The sequence below is a fragment of the Typopeltis vanoorti genome, chromosome 4 (assembly GCF_054136105.1).
Source record: "Typopeltis vanoorti isolate ZY-2024b chromosome 4, IOZ_Tvanoo_1.0, whole genome shotgun sequence".
NCBI classification, from domain to species: domain Eukaryota; kingdom Metazoa; phylum Arthropoda; class Arachnida; order Uropygi; family Thelyphonidae; genus Typopeltis; species Typopeltis vanoorti.
Genome location: NC_143552.1, coordinates 61,846,244 through 61,865,413, shown reverse-complemented (window position 1 = coordinate 61,865,413; position 19,170 = coordinate 61,846,244). Strand labels below are relative to the sequence as shown.

Sequence of the window (19,170 nt, the reverse complement as noted above, 5' to 3'; positions counted from 1 at the left end):
TTTATCCTTTTACAAATCAAATATATGTATGCAACTTACATTTCGTTTTAGATAAAGTTCTGTTTGTTCAGAAGCTGTTAATTATACATGAATAACAGGAAATTAATACATTCAGTACTGTGCAAGCAGAATTGTTGTTTAAAACAAAAGAACATAAAATATATATTAAAATGTTTGTCCTTGTATTCCTATTAGTCTCATGGTTGAATAAAAAGCATAATGTATACCTTTCATATTTTCTGGCCTTTATTAAATACTAAATACATCTGAAAAACTTGGAATGAGCGTCAGCATTAGAAAATTTACCTTATTATTATTAAGAGATCCCCAGGGAGTCAGGAACTCATTGAGGGAGGCCTCGCCCTCCATAAAATGAAAAATTTCATCTACTGAAATTCTGTATAACCCTTTCAGAAGTTTGTAAGTCTCAATCATATCCTCCCTCGCCCTGTTTGCTGGTGTCTGCAGCCTACAAATTCTCAATCTGTCTTCATAATCAGTATTCCATGATCCTGATATCATTTTTGACACTCCTTTTCACTCTCTCACCACTATCAATTGCCACGAGGAGACCAGACCTGCATGCAGCAGTCCAAGTGAGGTCTTATCAAGACCTTGTAAAGAGGCAAAATGACTTCCTTATCTTTATAGTCAAGGTTTGTTTCAGCATTGCAATTATTCTCTAAGTTGTATTTACAGTCTTTACCACATGACCCTTCAACTTCCTGTCTACTAAAACTCAAGCTAAAACTTCTTCTAGCATAATCTCACCAATATAATATGACATTGGATATCTAATCCCACCAAAGTTCATGACATTTGATAACATTGAACTATAGCCACTTTCACTTGCCCACAATTCCAGCCTATTCAAATCATTCTGCAAGTGTATTGCATATCAGGAGCATTCCCGATTATCCTATCTATCTTTGCATCAGAAAATAGCTGTATGTCACATGTCAAATTCTTCCCAATGACATTACTGTACAGATTAAATAACAGTGAAATAAGTACAGATTGAATGGAACAAGGACGGATTCTTGAGCACACCATTATTTTTTTTTGATATTTAGAAACCTGCATCCATTCCTTCTAGACAGCCTATGCATGAAATCTTTTGCCATCATAGCCCTTCTTCATAATTCATTTCTATCATATCTAGGTAATATACTAATGATTTTTTTCTTTCTCACTCTTCACTCTCAACTTCTCCCAATAACCTTTATATATCCCCTCTCTCTCTGAGTTTATCACTAGTCATTGGTATCTAACAGAATTATGACCTCTTTTGCTTTGCTTTTCTGTTGCTTGTGCTATATTTTTAATTTTTCTTTCCAGAAAAATCATTATAACCTGCTCATCAATAGCATGTTTTAATAGTCAACTTTCTTTACCTGATTTTTGTTATTACTCATTAACTTACCTGATTCCGTGCTTTATCATTTTACTGCTGAACTTTTATTATATTCTCTCTCTCTCTCTCTCTCTCTGGGTTCCTCTAAATGCTGCTCAACTTCATGTGATTCACTCATCATCTGTCTAATAATCTGCCTAGTGATTTCAGGCGGTCAAATTATTTTCAGTATCATCTCTAGTGGTGAAAACTTTCTTGTTCACTACTTCGCTGTTCTTGTTAGCATTTCTTCTGCATTTTTGATGCCATTTTACAGCTGTATTTAATATTAATATCACAAAGATACTTATAAAGACACTAAATTATCTAAAAACACAAAAATCTACTGTAATATACTATAAAACTCTAGTTGTCTAAGGAAAAAACACAATAAAACAGTTAATAATCACCAATTTTACACGAGAGCCAAATACATTAACCACTCACCTTGTGTATATGGCTTTACAAAACTGTCTGAAATTTCTCAATTAAGTCCATAATGTTGTATGTCACACTAAAGAAATATACTACATCATTCAATGATCTGTTAGTAGTATTAAATTCATCTGGTGTTTTTTAACATCACTCCATTGTTTGTCATTTTTTGATGTATTTTACAAGATGTGTAAGAACTTATTAGATTGATTTTATCTATCTGTATACAAATCATTTCTCTATTTGTCAAATTTGAATTGTCTTTGGAATTCTGACACAAATTTGTCAAACCATCTCGTTTAGACCACTTGCAGGAAAAAACAATATGAAATCTTTCAGTAACTCTGGATTGATATGAAATTTAATGAAATTTGGTAGTTTCATTGGGATCATTTTATAGGGGTAAAATTATGCAAAACAACTTATGTCCACAGAATCTAAATCGGAATGGTTTGACTTTCACAGAATGTGTAACGTGACTTTTCATATGTATGTCAGATTTTTACATGAGTACCACCGTTTGATAGAACTTATGCTGTAATTTTGAACAGACATGGTAGTTCTTGCAAACATGATGAAAATAGTGGCAAATAAAAACTCAACTTGGAAAGTTTATAATTGAATTTTCAATTGTATATAAGCAATATACAGTTCAAGCAATTGTATGAGCCTGCTAGTATAGTCTATATTTGATATATGTGTACATTTTAGTACAGTTTGCAATGTCTGTTTCAAGATTGGTTGATAAAAGATTTTGTCAGTATAATTAGACTAAATTTATTGGCAAAACCATTAAAAATAATTCTCCTCTAGTTTGATTGAATTTAATGACCAGATGGAAATGCCATGACAAATTATGGTGTATAAAATCTTTTAATTTGTCATGCCATTTCCATCTGGTCATTTTAATAATAAAAGTAAGTTTGTTTTTTTATGTTGGTTAATATTAGTTTTTCTTTCAAAGTTATATAAAAACTAAGAGAATAATGTTATCAGTGATGCTTTCTTGCATGATATTAATATGAAAATTCTGTTATAGCCACCTGAAGAAAATAAAGAAGAAAATGCTGTTGAAGAACAAGATTTAACCAAAAAACAAAACAGCAAAAAGGAAGAAAAAACAAAAGAAAACAATAAGAAATTACCTAGAAAGACAAAGAAAGATGATGATGGCTCCGGAAAAAGTGAAGATGAGGAGGAGGAGGACGAAGATGAAGATGAAGAAGATGAAGATAGCGAACCAAAATGTGAGTTTTTCTGAGAACAACATATAATATAGAAAAGTTTTCCATTTAAGCATTAAAAGCTCTACTTTGAGATAATTTTTCTTAGTTTTCTCAATATTCATTACAGCACTAGTATTTGCTGCTGTTCTTGATAATATGCAGCTTTTTGGGAACTATACTTATATAAATTGTATAACTTTCTTTTGAAGTTTTTGTTCATTTTATTCACTAGAATTACAGCTGAAATCTGTGATGACTGTAGGAATTATGTAGCAAATAGAAGTTTTGCAGAATTCATGTCAGATGGTATATGATATCTCCTTAGCTAAGTATGCTAGACTAACCAACAGTATATATGATATTTGATAGTTTCATCAAATATCATATATTCATATGATATTTATTTGATAAATTCATCAAATACTAGAATCACATTACAATCATCTATGGCTAAGGAGGCTGGTAAATTGCCTTGTTTGAGGAGTTATTATTCTCAATGCTTGTACTGGTAGTTTAAAAAAGGAAGCATTGTGTGAACTTTTTTGAACCTCTTTTTTCCATCAGGAAATATTGTAACAAACCCATCTGTTAATTATCTCTTGTGCTCAAACATACTTGAATTTTTTGTTGACTGATTCACTTATTAGATCTTTCAGTACCTGCTCCCCCAATTAACTCAAGATATTGAATTACTGATGGATGACACTTATGCAGATGGAAGTCATTGATGTCAAATTGAAAGCATTTATGAAATTATCTGCAAAGTCTGATTGAAAATGAGGAATCAAGCTGCAGTAGGATTAAGAGCTCTTATCTCATGAAAATTTCTGTTTTGAAATAGAAACAAAATTTTAGGTTCATAAAATCATAGCTTAAATCACTGCTGTGACACAGATTTTTTTTTTTTTTTTTTTTTTTTTTTTGTTGTTGTTGTTGTTTTAGAAAAATGACAATGAGCTGAAAGATGGATGCTTCTTAGTAAATTAAAAAAAAAAAAATTAATTTAAAACCTATTTGGTTTTCATACTAGCAACAGGAACCTTCCATTCCTATATCACCTATACTAAAAATCTGTAGTAATCAACAATAGCAATGTAATGAAAACTGTATGAATTAGTAATTGCTATTAATAATCCATATTATTTACCTACAGTTCCACCCATGACTAGTTAACTCAATCTTTGTTTTCAATCTTTTTGATATGTTTTCCACTCTAATCATTAGGAAAAAAAAATCCTTATTTTGGTGTTTTTTATATTAAGTTCCAGTTATGCCTCTGTAGGGCTTTCGTCATCCAAGTGCGGGAGATTCTGCATATTCTCATTATATGTAGTTGTCGGAGCACAGGTAAGAATGTTGAACATCATTGTAATGAGGACAAATTAGGTTATAAAAGGAAATTAGCTGAACAAGAGCAGTACAAAGCACAGACAAGATAAGTAATAACCACTGTGGTGAAGAAGGCAAAATCTTATTATGGAAGGAAATTAGCAGAACAGGCCAACAGATATCCATTAGATTTCTTTTGTTATGTAGCAAATAAAAGGAAGGATGATTATGGAAGCATAGCTAATTAATATAGCAAGACAAAGACAATGAAAATAGTCAGAAACATTTAAAATATCAACTGCATCATGAATGGAGAACCTATAGAACAAGTAAAACATTTCAGCCACTTAGGCACAATTTTTAGTGAAGACAGTAAATTAAATATGGAAATAGATAACAGAATCAACAAAGCCAGTATAGTGGGAAGTCAACTGAATAAATTTATATGGAATAAGAGAGAAATTAGGCAAAACGCAATTAGCTGTATACAAGACAGTGTTCAAACCATTTTAACTAATGGATCTGAGAGCTGGGTTAGAAATAAAACACTTAACCAAAGACTAGAGACCACAGGTATCAGAGTCCTGAGAAAGATTAGGTGAACAGATGACATCAGTGGCAATATCATATTAAAAATAAGGATATTAGGAACTTGATATTGTTAGCATCTAGCATGTATTAGCAGAGCTAATCTCAGGTGGTATGGTCACTTAAAGAGAATGGGGGAGGAAAGATTAGCAAAACAAGTGTTCTCTACCAGGTTGGCAAGAAAAAGATCCAGAGGAAGACCAAGATATAGGTGGATTGATATAGTAAAAAGTGCCTTAGAACAGTGCTTCCCAAACTGTGGGCTGTGGCCCCCCTTGGGGTCCGTGAAATAACGAAAACAAATTCAAAATGTTTTAAGACTAAGTAGATTTTTTTAATCTTAAAAGAAACATATTTAATTTTTATTATTTCTTCTTTGTTGTTTTTTATATTTTATTGGAAAAAATCGTACACTGATGTTGGTTCACAAATTTTGCTTCCTGTGTATTTCGGTGCTCAACTAGTATTAGTAAATATATGCTTATTCATATAAGTTTCATTTCAAAGGTATTGATAAGAAGCACAAAAAAGCTTACAAATGCAAAATCTTGAATATAAATACAATAAATATAATAATATATGTCTGTATTAGGATTTTTTTTTTTTTAGATGGGGGCCTTGAAATATTTTAATTTTTCCAAAGGGGGCCTTTACATCCAAGTTTGGGCAGCACTGCCTTAGAAGACAGAAATATAAGATTCTGATAATGTTGGAGTCTTGAGAGATTACAGTTTTCATATCTTCCCACTTCATGTTAACTTATACAGCTAGACAATTCTCTCTCTCTTTCCTGATAAACATGAATGTTGCCTGTGCACTGTGCTACTAATGGAACCAATTTTATAAAATTCTGTGGGCAGCACCTGGGTGTGCGGAAGTTATAACAATATTTATGGCAAGACTGTGTACTTTATACTCAAGTTGCAGTTGGGTAAGATAAGAAAAGTTGCTACATCGTTATATGACTGGTCTTTATAGAGGCATTGGAGAAGTATCTTCTCAAGAACGTTTCTTTTAAATTTGAGCAAATGGGTAGGAAGATAAAAGTTATTGACATGTATAAGAGGATGGTTGATGAAATATATTGTGGAGTTGAATCAAGGAGAACACAAGTGATCAGTAGTATGTCATAGGGTGTACTTTAGTGGCTTCTGCTTAATATAAACATCAATAATATAGAGGTGGTTTGAGGTGGGAATATCCAGAAGGGAAACTGGGGTAAGAATCATCAGATTCCCCATATAGTAGACACACTCACTATAGCAAACATCTAGGGACTAGAGAAGTAGTCTGCTATAGTGCAAAGTTATCAATTTAATGAAATTTAGGAGGTGAAAATACTGATCCTCCCCAATTCCATCCAGAAAAAGAAGGAAATGTTAGAACATAGGACAAAGGAAATCATAAGAAATAGCATATTGATGACAGAACACAAAGGATTGGGCAGAATCATAGATGAGGCACACAAACTGTGCTATACATGAAAAAGTACAAATGCAGGCGAATATGTAGTTATAGTAATGAAAATCCAAAATTAACATTTAGACTTAAATTAATATAACTTACTTAAATTTTAATGTGTACATATTTGGCTCATAGTAAACTAAATATGTGTAGTCTGTCAACTTATTGGTCATGTCCAGTTACAAGGGGAGGTGACAGGTGATGAACAAAGACTGCATTAGTCAACCTAAGGGTACAGCTTGTGTGAACAAGTCTCTATCCAGTTAAAAAGCTAACTTCTTCACTTCATCTGTACCAATTACTTACAGCTCCTCTTAAGCTGATAAATAGTCTAGCTATTTGTCACTTATGTCCCTTACCTCTTTGTAATTGGATGTGACCAATTGCAAAGTTAATCGGCCAACTGGAGTTTCATGTATTTTTGATTTTAACACAGGCCACACATTTTTGATTCATTATGAGGATTTCAGGTAAGTGACATTCATCATCAGCCATTTTTTGTCCACTGCTGGATGAAGTCCTTTGTCATTCCCCAAAGTCCTCTATCCATTCCTATCTTGAGCCTTTCTATGCCACCATCTCTTTAATCTCATCCTTCTACTGTTTCTTTGGTCTTCATGTAACTCTTAGCATCTCTAGGATACCATTCTGATATCAACTTTCTCCATTTTTGTAACTTCTTGCACTATATGACCTGTCCATTCTGAGTTCTGACCCAGGTATTGCATTTTCTAGCTAGAATGGTAATACCAAGTAATGATCCTTCCATTTTCCTTTGGGTGATCCTCATCTTGTTGGTCAATTTTTTAGTCAAATTCCATGTTTCACTTCCATTTGTCATAACTGGAAGTATATAACTGTTGAATATTTTTCTTTTAAGGTAGACTGGGATGTTTACCTTGAGTTCTTCACAGTGTTTTTCCAAAGACTATCCAATCAAGTTGAATTCTACATATAATTTCTTCTTTGCAGTCACCCTGTACTGTGATCTTTTTTTCTCTAGGTAAACATGGGAGATTACTATATCTATTTCCTGGTGTTACATTTGTACTGGCTTTTTGGCAATGTATTTATACATTATTTTTGTTTCGTCTCTGTTTATATTTAATCCTTTCTTTTTACTTTTTGCATTCAAATTCAGTTGGAAGTTTTTTCCCACTTGGTTAGACTATAATAAATTTAGTTTAATCCTTTATCCAAGTGTAAGCAAACAGTTTGCCCCTGAAGTATCTTCAGGACTGAGGTAACTCGTGATAAAGGTGGACTAAGCTCTCATCACTTGTCTTAGTATCTCCCATAATGCAAAGCACTTCTCCTTGCAGACATGTATCCAGAAAGGGAAGAATATTGTTAAAATCATGTTCAATAGTGAACTTTAAACCATTTTTAAAATATATACTGATAGGAATAGGAAACTGCACAATAATTTATTCATTTTTTTTAACAGAACAAAATTAACAAGAAATTATAGGTAGATTTTAAACAGCATACAACTTGAGAAACCTTGTAAAATGAATCTGAGCAAATCAGATAATTTTACAGCACTAACTCAAATAGTATCAGTGATGCATAATTTGTGCTACTGAAAAAATTAAAACAGATACTGCTAAATAATAAGTATAAGATGTGGTATTCAAGGAGTAGCTATAGTATTCAAAACTAAACAACAGCTACAACAACCTTTCCCAGGTCACTGATGACTGTGTGAGTTTGAAGCTAGGAAAATCTTGTTCTTGACATTTCTATGACATTAAATGGATTAATTTGAGGAACTTCTAATGGGAAACTGGCAATAATGCAAACATAATTATGTGGTATTATCATAGTTTCTATACATCACCCAAAAATACATACATTAGAGAAATACTAGAACATCGCTATAATGAAATGATATACTATAAGGAACTATGAAAATGACTCAGCAGGAGTCCCACAGAACTCCTGCTGGGTCGTTTTATTACAAAATGACCCGTTTTGTAATAAAATGGGTCATTTTGTTATTACAAAAAAACTGACTTTCTTCACAAATGACATCGAAATCTAAGCCAAAAAATGCAGCTGTCGGGAATAATCCTCTGGGAAGTATTGCATAAAATTTACTCGTATTTTGTGCAGAAGAATTTCAACAAATGATCACTGAATTGAAAGAAAGCAAAAAAAAACTATGGCTGTAGTCAGTAAACAAAAAGCAGCAAACAGAAGAAAGGGAAAGGACTGACAAGAATTATACTTTTTTGTGGTTTCCACTCATGAAAGGATATTTATAAACCTACAGTATATTTATCCTGTGAGTGGACTAAGGATTTTTGTTTTTTTTAATGTTTATCAATTTTTTTTTGTAATTTTTTATTTATTTATTTTTACAGTCTGGAAACCCTTTTCTAGAGACCAAACATTGAACTTTTTCAAGCCACCTCACGCCTCCAATCAGCGGGGGGGGGGGGGGGTCTTACACTGCACAATGAAATTCATCTCCCACTTAAAGACAATCACAAACATCCATGTCCAAAGTGGGATTTGAACCTGCAACCTGTTGGTTGGAGAACACTAACCACTTGGCCAACCAAGCTGGCAAAGCACTACAAAACCTACAAATGCAAACAATAATGGGAGACATCACATTAAAATTATAAAAATGAAAACCCAGAATTAATGTAAAAATTTCAAAATGCTACATTAGCTTAACCTAACATCACTTAAGGGAGAAAGAGAAGATATTAAAAATTACTACCCTAACAGTCTCCTTTCAACGATATACAATAATCGAATATTAGCAATAGAATACAAAACGGAATAGATTTTTACCAACCTCCAGAACAAGCAGGATTTAGAAAAAAAATTACAGCATTCATTGATTTTGAAAAGGCATTTGATCCAATCTCGACATTAGCTATTTGAGAAGCCCTTAAGAATCGATGAACTGAAAAAACATGCATTGATATACTTAGTCTCACACACACACACACACACACACACACACACACACACACACACACACACACACACACACACACACACACACACACACAAAATTCAACTGCATCTCTAAAATCAGGAACAAATATGAAATTTTCTATAAAAAGGGGAGCTAAACAAAGAAATGCTATTTCACACCTGAATTATTTACAGCAGCCAAAGAAATTTTTATAAACCTGGATTGGAAAAATAGAGGAATTACAGTAAATGGAAAAGAACCAAATCACCTATAATTTGTTGATTATATTGTTCTTTTAGGAAAGTCGGCAGAAGGACTTCAACAAATGATCACTGAATTAAATATAATAAATTTAGTTTAATCCTTTATCCAATTGTAAGCAAACAAAGTTTGCGCCTGAAGTATCTTCAGGACCGAGGCAACTCATGGTAAAGGTGGACTAAGCTCTCATCACTTGTCTTAGATAACATTAATCTGTACCCCTACACGCAGTATTAAATTTTCTATTTATAGAAAACTGTCCTTCACTGGCAGATGCATCCACTGTGCTTCACACCATCATTCTTCACAAAAGAAGTATTAGCAAGTCATCCACAGAGCTAAGAATTATAAACACGTTAATACATGAATATTTTAATGTTTGCCAAATATTTCAGTCTGAAACTAACAGACTATCCTCAGTGGCTTGATAGGAACAATTTTTACAAGGTGGAATACTGCTCGTTCTACTTTTGATCATTCAAAAGTAGAACGAGCAGCGTGATGTTACATTGCTAAGCATTAAAGAGAGAGAAATTTCATCAGAGTGATGAATAAATTCATCGTCATCATCATATGTATCAAGGATTTAGGCCTAGTATGGCCTGTTCCGGCCTTAGAAGTCATCGTTGAATCGTTTAAGAGGACGTCCTGGTTTTCTTTTTCCTAATGGCTTGTACTTTAAGGCTTGTTTTGGTAATCTTTCTGTTTTCATTCTTTGAACGTGTTCCATCCATCTATGTTTATATTTTTTAATTTTTTCAATTACTGGTTCTTGGTTTAATTCTTTCATAATATCTTCGTTTCTTTTGTAATCAAATAGGGTATACTTTGCAGTTTTTCTCATAAACTTCATTTCTGCTGTTGTTAATCTTTGTCTTTTTGTTTTATTGTCCAGATTTCGCTTCCATACGTTAAGACCGGTAGGGCTAATGTATTGTATACTTTTAGCCTGGTTTGTTTTTGAACTAGGTTTGGTTTAAATATAGAGTTAATTACTCCTGTTATTTTTAAATGTTTTGCAATTTTTATGTTTATATCTTTTTCATTTTCATTTGTGATCATACATCCTGGGTAGTTAAATGAATTCACCTGTTAATTCACAATTTCATATAACAATCTTAATTTATAAATTCAGTTAAAGATAACATTAGACTAATGTAAGAATTAAAGGTCTCAATTAAAAAAAAAAAAAACTTATTTTTTTCTTTAGTGTGTTATCCAGATTAAACTTTCTCATATTTTTGACAAGGAAATATAGTCATTTCGATTCAAGTTAGGGCATTGAAGTAAGGCCTCAGCACTCTATAGGCGTTCGAATTTATAGCGACATCTGTATAGAAGGTGAGTCTTGGATCAGAGAATGTTGTGGCTTGTCTGTATCCTGTGCTGTGCCAATCCAAACTTATCGGATTTGTTGTGAAGAATGTATGATTGATGTGCTTGTATTCTTTTTTCTATAGAGCATCTGGTTTGTCCAAAGTACGACAGATTGCAGTTACCAGGAACTTGATATACACCAGGCAGAGACATAGTTGAATGTTTATCTTTAGAAGAGGGGGAAATGGGTGGATATTTTGTTAATAGGGATATAAGTGGTTGTTAAATCATATTTCTACAGAATTCTTGAAATTGGTTCTGAAATTCCGAATATATATGGAATTGGAACTCGACGTATTGATTCTTTGTTGTTCTGGATTGGATTGTAGGAATCGAACAGATGTTATATAGTTTTTTCGGAGAAGCCATTTAATTTCATGTGATCTTTGATAGTTGAAAGTTCTTTCTGTAATTCATGGGGAGTTGAGCAATTAGTTCTAGCTTGTCGAATTAAACATTTTATGATTCCTATTTTTTGATAAGGATGATGGACAGATTGTTTGAGAATGTAATCCAGTAAAAGTGGGTTTTCTGTAAACTGTTGTTGTCAGAATACCTGAAGGTGAGCAGATGAGGAGGATGTCTAAAAAGGATAACTTGTCTTTTTCAATGTCCATGGTAAACTTAATACGAGGATGTACGGAATTGATTTTAGCTAAAAAGGAAGGTAAGGAATCTCTGTTGTGAGGCCACACTGAAAAGATGTCGTCTATATATCTAATCCAAAAGGATGGTTGAGGGAGTATAGATGAAAACAGGATGTCTTCTAGATGTTCCAAATAAAAGTTGGCTAAAGCAGGTGAAAGTGGACTTCCCATGGCCATTCCTTCCACTCGGTTGTAGAATTTGTTTTGACACAAGAAATATCCAGAGTGTATCACGAAATTGAATAATTTTACGATATCTTGTGGGAAGATGTCAGCAAGTAATTGTAAAGTCTCTTTGAGAGGTACATTAGTATATAGAGATTATACATCGAAGCTCACCTTAAGATCATTCGGTTGTAATGAGATATTTTTTTTAATTTCTTTAAGAAATCCGAAGAGTTTTTCAAAAAAGCGTGATTTGCCTCTGTGATTTCAATAATTTCGCTAAATATTTGGCTATGTGATAACTAGGTGAATCAATACAGTCAGCTATAGGACAGAGAGGAATGTCTGTCTTGTGAATTTTTGGTAGACCATAAAATCTAGGAGGTCTTGCAAAATGTGTTTTTAACCTTTCTATCTTGTCTGCATTTAAACTTATCACCTCATCTAGAAGGAAATTTAGTTGCCTGTTAGTGGGTTTGTGATCAAGTTCTTGGTATGTTGAGTGATCTCGAAGTAAAAGAGAAATTTTTCTTATGTTGTTTGAAGAATCCATAATTACTGTCGCTTTTCTTTTGTCTGCTTTAGCGATAACAAGGTGACTTGCTTCTTAAGGAATGTAGCACTTTCTTTTCAGAAGGAGATATGTTGGAAGGAGGAAGCTTGGCTTTAAGTGAAGTACAAGTAACTTCTAGGTGGAGAGAATTAGCTTTTCACTGGAGAGACGACTAAGGTTCTGTTCGATGTTAACCAGAAAATCTAAATAAGGAATCTTTTTAGGAACTATAGTAAAATCATGTCCTTTTGAGAGGATGAGTGTTTCACTACTCGTTAAAGGGCGACCGAACACGGACACGTTGACGACCCAATTATCTGGAACACGGAAAGGCTTGATTTGTCTAGAAACAAGGACATCAAATTTATGGTTTAAATGTTGATTCTGTTTTTTATATGAACGTTGTATAGATAACCACAATTTAGCCACATTAAGAACTATGTCAGAAAGTTGTGGGTCTAAGTTTGCAGAGATAAAGTATGGAGATCAGCAACTTGATGGATGTTAATAGCAAGATCATGTTTAGCTGCTCTGAGTTGATTATGGATTAAAGCTAAGCTGGTGTTCCTGTCGGTTTTTTGGGCTCCAGGAGATTTGATGGTTTCTTTTAGCGAAGTTAGGAATAATCTGATTATCGCGGCATTTTTTCAGAAAAATGATCCTTGCTCGTAACTATGGAAAAGTTTAATCCAGATAATACACTAAAAAAAAAAAAAAAAATTATTTAAAAAAATTTTTTTAATCGAGACCTTTAATTCTTACATTAGTCTAACGTTATCTTTAATTGAATTTATAAGATTGTTATATGAAATTGTGAATTAATACCTATAATTTATTCAATACTCTGAATTTTACCTCTCTTTAATGCTTAGCAATGTAACATCACACTGCTCGTTCTACATTTGAATGATCAATTCCATCTTGCAAAACTGTTCCTATCAAGCCACTGAGGATAGTCTGTTAGTTTCAGACTGAAATATTTGGCAAACATTAAAATATTCTTGTGTTAATGTGTTTATAATTCTTAATTTAATGTCATAAGTGTCTCTCACGAATAGAATTCACAGAGCTAGCATAATTTGTTCTTCAGATTCCCTTTTTATTAGCACAGTTACATAAAACGGGAATGGAATCCACCTTCTTGTCATAGTTATAGCAGCACATCATAACATCCTGTCTTGTGACCTCCTTTTTATCTCTTCAAAACTCAACTCCAGTTAGCATCATTATATTATTTATATATGAAATTCTTTGTCTGCCTCATGGCCTCTTTCCTTCTACAGTCCCCCATTCCTCAGATGGTGTCCAATTAGGCTTTTTCTTCTCTTATTGATGTGGTTCATTAGTGACTGCTCTTCATGAACTATATATTTAGAACTTCTTCATTACTTTTTCTTTCTGTCCAACTAATTTTCATCCTCTTTCTTCAGCACCAAAGTTCAAATGTCTCCAACTTTCTGATGTCTTGTTTTGTTAGCGTCCGGTCCTCACAACCATATAATGCAGTGCTCCATATGTATGTTTTCTCTAGCCTTTTTTTGAGCTGGGTGCTAAGTCATTTACTGGTAAAAATGTTTCTTCTGTTGTAGAATGCTTCTTTGACCGAGATTATTCGTGCTTTAATATCTGATTGGTTTCTTCCATCTTTTGTGAAAAAATTTCCAAGATATTTAAAAGAGGATACCTGTTGTTATTAGGTTATTATTTATTTTTAAGTTTATTTTCATTGGATTTGCTTTACTTGTATTAATAGTTTTGTTTTCTTATAATTAATTTTTAGGCTGTACTGTGTGAAAATTTCTTCCATCTTTGGGTGGATTTCAGTTTGCTTTCGTTATCAGCTATAACTGCTATATCATCCACAAACCATAGCCAGTTAATATCAATTCCATTTATCTTAATTCCTTTGTATTAGTTCTTTCAATTTATTTATTGCATCTTCAATGTAGAGTAGAGATTAAACAGTATGAGTGAAAGAGAGCACCCCTGTCTTACACCTCTATTCTTGATATTGTGGTTTTTGTTTTACTGCTAGCTGTTTCTATTAGGGCTTCTTTGTGCTTGTAAAGATTAAATATGAGCCTTCTATCTCTCCTGTCTACCTTTTATTGTTTTTAGGATTAAACGTTTGGTTCCAGTCAATACTATCGAAGGCTTTCTCCAAGTCAAGAAAGACTATCAGAGTATTTTGATTCTTCTCAAATCTTTATTCGATAACTGTTCTTAGAGCTAGGATTGCTTCTCTTGTCCTCTGCTGTTTCCTGAATCCAAACTAGTTATTGTCAGTATACTCATTTCTTCAGTCTTTTTTGTATAATTTTTCGTAGTATTTTTGAAGCATGTGATATTAAGCTTATTGTTTGATGATTTTCACACTTGTTTGCATTATTTACTTTAGAAATGGGTATGATAGCGCATTGTGTAAAATCTTTGGGAATGATTCCCATTTCATATATATCCTTTATGATCTTGAAAAGGTATGACTTAGTTATGTTTTCTGAATATTTTATTTAATTCTGAGGTGATGTTATCAATGCCTGGTGCCTTGTTGGCCGACAATTCATTCAGTTCCCATTGAAATTCATCTTTTAATATAGTTAGACCAATTTCTTTCACATCAAGTCTTGTTTCATTTAGATCTTTTCCACTATATAGGTCTTCTAAGTACTCCTTCCATATTTCTGAAATTTCTTCCTTATCTATAAGTATGTTCCCTTGTTTAATTTTGATAATTGTACACCTTGTCTTGTTTTGCTGACTTATAATGTTTATAAGTTCTATCAATTCTCCCAGTCTTTGTTAGAATCTTCTATTTCTTGACATTTCTCTGTATACCATTTCATTTGCTTCTTTACACTTTCTATTTATCATATTTTTTATATCTTTATATTTGTCTTTGCTTTCTTCATTTAAAGAATTTTTGTATTTTCTTCTTTCGTCTGTTAGATTTAGAATGTCCTGGATTATCCATGAATTATCCATGACACTTTAATTGCTTGTTCCTTAATCCTATGCAGTCATTGGCAGCCTTGATGATTTTATCCTTCAAGTGAGTCCATTTTTCCTCTGTTTTTCTTTTCCCTCTCTCTCTCCAGTTTTAATGCTTTCATCAGTTTGCTGTTTATAGTTTCTATGGTTTTTCTCTGTTTTCAGGTTATTTATGTTCCATTTGGACCTTTTCCTTGGTTGTGACAGCTTTTTAAATTTCAGATTGTATTTCAATAAAACCAAATTGTGGTCACTGTCAACATCAGCTCCCAGGTAACTTTTGCATGATTTTACTTGATTTTTAAATCTATTTCTTGTCATAATATAATCTATTTGGTACCCCTGGCATTTTCCAAGTATACCTTCTTCTTTTTGGGACCTCATATTATTTTCAGATTATTTTCTGGATGTATCCACCATCCAGAAAATAATCAGTGAATATCATCCCACAGTCCGACTACAATCTGCATTAACAAATGTAAGCATGAACAACAGTGTGAAATCATTTAAATATCACAATGAATATGTTATCTCCTTAAAAGCATAATAAAGAGCAGTATATATTTTGTCAAACCTCTATGGTAAATACGTAACAGAAAAGCTAAAACAATATTACAAGAAATATAGCGATTCTTTTTTCCTTAACTTGGTGCTCAGCTCAGCATTCAAATCTGTCTTTCTTTATTGACTAACATGTACCCTTCAGTTGCTAATTCTGTACAAATCCAAATCTTCTTGGAAACAACTTCTTTATCTCCCTTTGAACATAGGAGACCAAATCTATATACTTAATACAATGTGCAGGGCTACTGTGCATTGTATTAAGGCCTTCTAAAGCCCTACCTGTGGGACACCTGTTCGTGGTGGAGGGGGACCTCCCAGTGATGGTACTGACCCTTTTTAATGCTTCATCTTTTTTTCTTTCCTCTACTTCTCTTGAGTCTTTTTTTTTTTATTATCCTTTCTTCCAAACCACCATCACTGAGATCCAAAACCCTGCTACCACGTGTGCTGTGTAGTGTGACCTGTGGACATCTGGAAAGAAGAGAAGGATCCTGATAGTCTTGCATTACTTTGGCCTCTACTTCAGCAAGATGGGCAGTCCTGGAGTGTTGCAGTAGGTTACTCCATGGTCTGGTATTGGGACACAAGGCTTGCTGTGATGCTAGTATACTGTTCAGGGCAGCCATTGCTCGACAGTTATTGGTCATTCATGTGTGGTTCCATGGTAGGTGGGGAGCTCCGGCACTGCATGCACACACACACACACATATGCATGCATGCATGCATGCAAAAAAAAAAAAAAAAAACCTTAAGCATGAATCCTTCATCCTCAGATGTTTCAGAGGGCCCCCAACAAAGTCCCAACCAAGTACTGGTACTGTATATACATCATTAATTAACAGATGTAAGGAACAAAAGATGTGATGTATCTATGGTTATCAGTACTTTGTTGAATACCTCTGATCATCCATGCTACAGGGTGAGAAGCCAATAGGGAAAATGTTGCCCTTTATTCAAGAGAGTTTAGGACTGGCAGGTTCTCTGAAACCAATTAAGAAACTCCATTCTGGTAATATACTTATAGAAGCATTATGTCAACGACATTTCAAAAAAACTGCTCGGAGCAACATCAATTACAGTATAAACATATAAAACACTGAATTTTTCTAGAGGCATGACCTCAGAATGGGATCTCCTTGATGTTCCTGATGAGGAAATTTGTTCCAAGCTCAAAGATCATCGGTGACAGTTATGAGGGACATGCTGATTTGTATGGATGGTCATTTGGTTCCAACCAAGAACATTATCCTTACTTTTGATACACCTAAGTTTCCACTATCTGTAAAGTAGGGTGTCTCAGCTGTCCTGTTAACTATCATCCCTAATCCACAAAAATGCTTTAAATGTTAGAAATATTGCCATGCCCAAACTGTCTCTTGCCTATCCTGAGATCCTCTTATGCTGAGAAGGTAGCAGTTAAGAAAATATCAACAGCAATTCAAACTGGTATACCTGTCCCACAGTTTCATACTTGAACTTTGTGATTGTGATTGCTTCTCTGTTGAGTGCCTAAATCACATGACCTACAGGCTCATTCCAGAAACAACTCCAAAAATGGTTCCATTTGATGAGAACCCACATGTCAAAATATTATGGCAATGATAGCACAGGATTAACCACCAAATATCCCCACAGAAAAAATGGAATGCTTTGGTATCCACTGAAAGTAAATTAAACTTTCCAACTAATCCTGACACATCAGATGATGTATTGAATTTTTTCCAGAGAAAGAGATGAATACTGGCTGTTAATGCTTCCTGAAATCAGCTGATGGATATAAACCTGATAAAGGTAAGCCCTCAGCCTCCTGGAATTTGTACAAGGCTATGAAACCAAAACAATAGGAAAATTTTTACAGTGTAACCATCATGGGTTTTACTAGAATATCAGTGATATCAGGATTTTGCTGCAGAAAAACAAGCCTTTCTGTTTCTGTCTGCAGGAAACATATTTAAAACCTAGTGGTGGGAACCCTACCTTAAGGAATTGCACTGTACACTAGAACAGAACCAGAGATGGTTCTGCATCACCTATCTGTGGAATTTCTTATTACAGTATGTTCAATTTATTTACCACTGGGTTGTGAGATGTATGTGATGGAGTTTGATAATCTTAATTGGCAACTCCCTGTGCCTGTGCTTTTTTATGGATGACTAATGGGGCACAACACTGTGTGATAATGCCAAAACAAATGGACAAGGTCATAACATGAATGAGTCCTCGGCTATAATATATTTGGTAATATACTTATAGAAGCATTATGTCAACAACATTTCAAAAAAACTGCTCAGAGCAACATCAATTACAGTATAAAGTATGAGTCCACGACAATAATGACTCTCTCTTGAGTCATTGTCAATGAATGATAGACTCAATACTTTCTTCCATATGCCTACCTGCTCATATTCTTTAATAGATATTAAAATCTACTTTGCTGTTCACATGGGATGTTGAAGAGAACATATATGGAAGTGATCATTTTCCTGCTCTTTGCACAATGTCTTCACAGGAATTGTGTTCTCCTATATGGCTTCCCAGGTAGTCAAGTATGTAACAGATTGTATTGTATAGGCAGCAATAACCTCAATTCTGAAATCATCTCAATTCTCACTCTGTCCAAAGCATTGGTGGAGTGCCATGCAACCAAAAAAGAATCAAGACAGATCATAGCTGGAAGTATGCTATCTCAGCCATATCAAGAACATGTTATTCTCCAAGGCTCTGTCTTAAGTGTGACTCTTTTTGCTATCAAAGTTAATTCATTCACTTCAGTTAATTCAGCTTCCTCCCACTGTAGACCTTCTGGATTCAGTAAATTCGTTCACATTCATTCTATCTTTTATTTATAGCACAGCTTTAAAATTAACCTGCATAGCATTTTTTTTTTTTTTTTCTCCTCTCTCTCTCTCTCTAGTTTCATTTTTTGTATGATACTTGTAACTTTTCTGGCCTGCGCTTTATATATTTCATAACTTCTCATAATATTCCTTCCAGATCATCTTATGAATCTCTTGCTCAATAAGATTGTACATTTATTTTACTCCCACCCTTTTTGTTCACATTCTAGTGACATATTCAGATATTGCTAGTTAGCACCAAAGCTTCCTATGCATTGCTCGTATCCTTCCTATTCAGCAATTGATACCATGGGACCAAAGATAGTATTCTCCTGAGTTTTTCTTAATTTCCATCTTTGTAGTTCAGCATGCAACCTGTTCTAATTGGAACATCCATATGATTAGCTA

At 33.6% G+C, this 19,170-nt stretch overlaps 1 protein-coding gene across 2 annotated transcripts in view; it reads left to right on the top strand.

The window, feature by feature from the left end:
* Positions 1–19,170, top strand: part of Dek (protein) — a 120,885-nt gene that overhangs the window by 42,797 nt on the left and 58,918 nt on the right. For both annotated transcript variants that reach the window (XM_090391225.1, XM_090391224.1), the window contains one exon: positions 2,868–3,075. In XM_090391225.1, the coding sequence (XP_090247351.1) occupies positions 2,868–3,075 (208 nt within the window). The remainder of the gene's footprint in view (positions 1–2,867; positions 3,076–19,170) is intronic.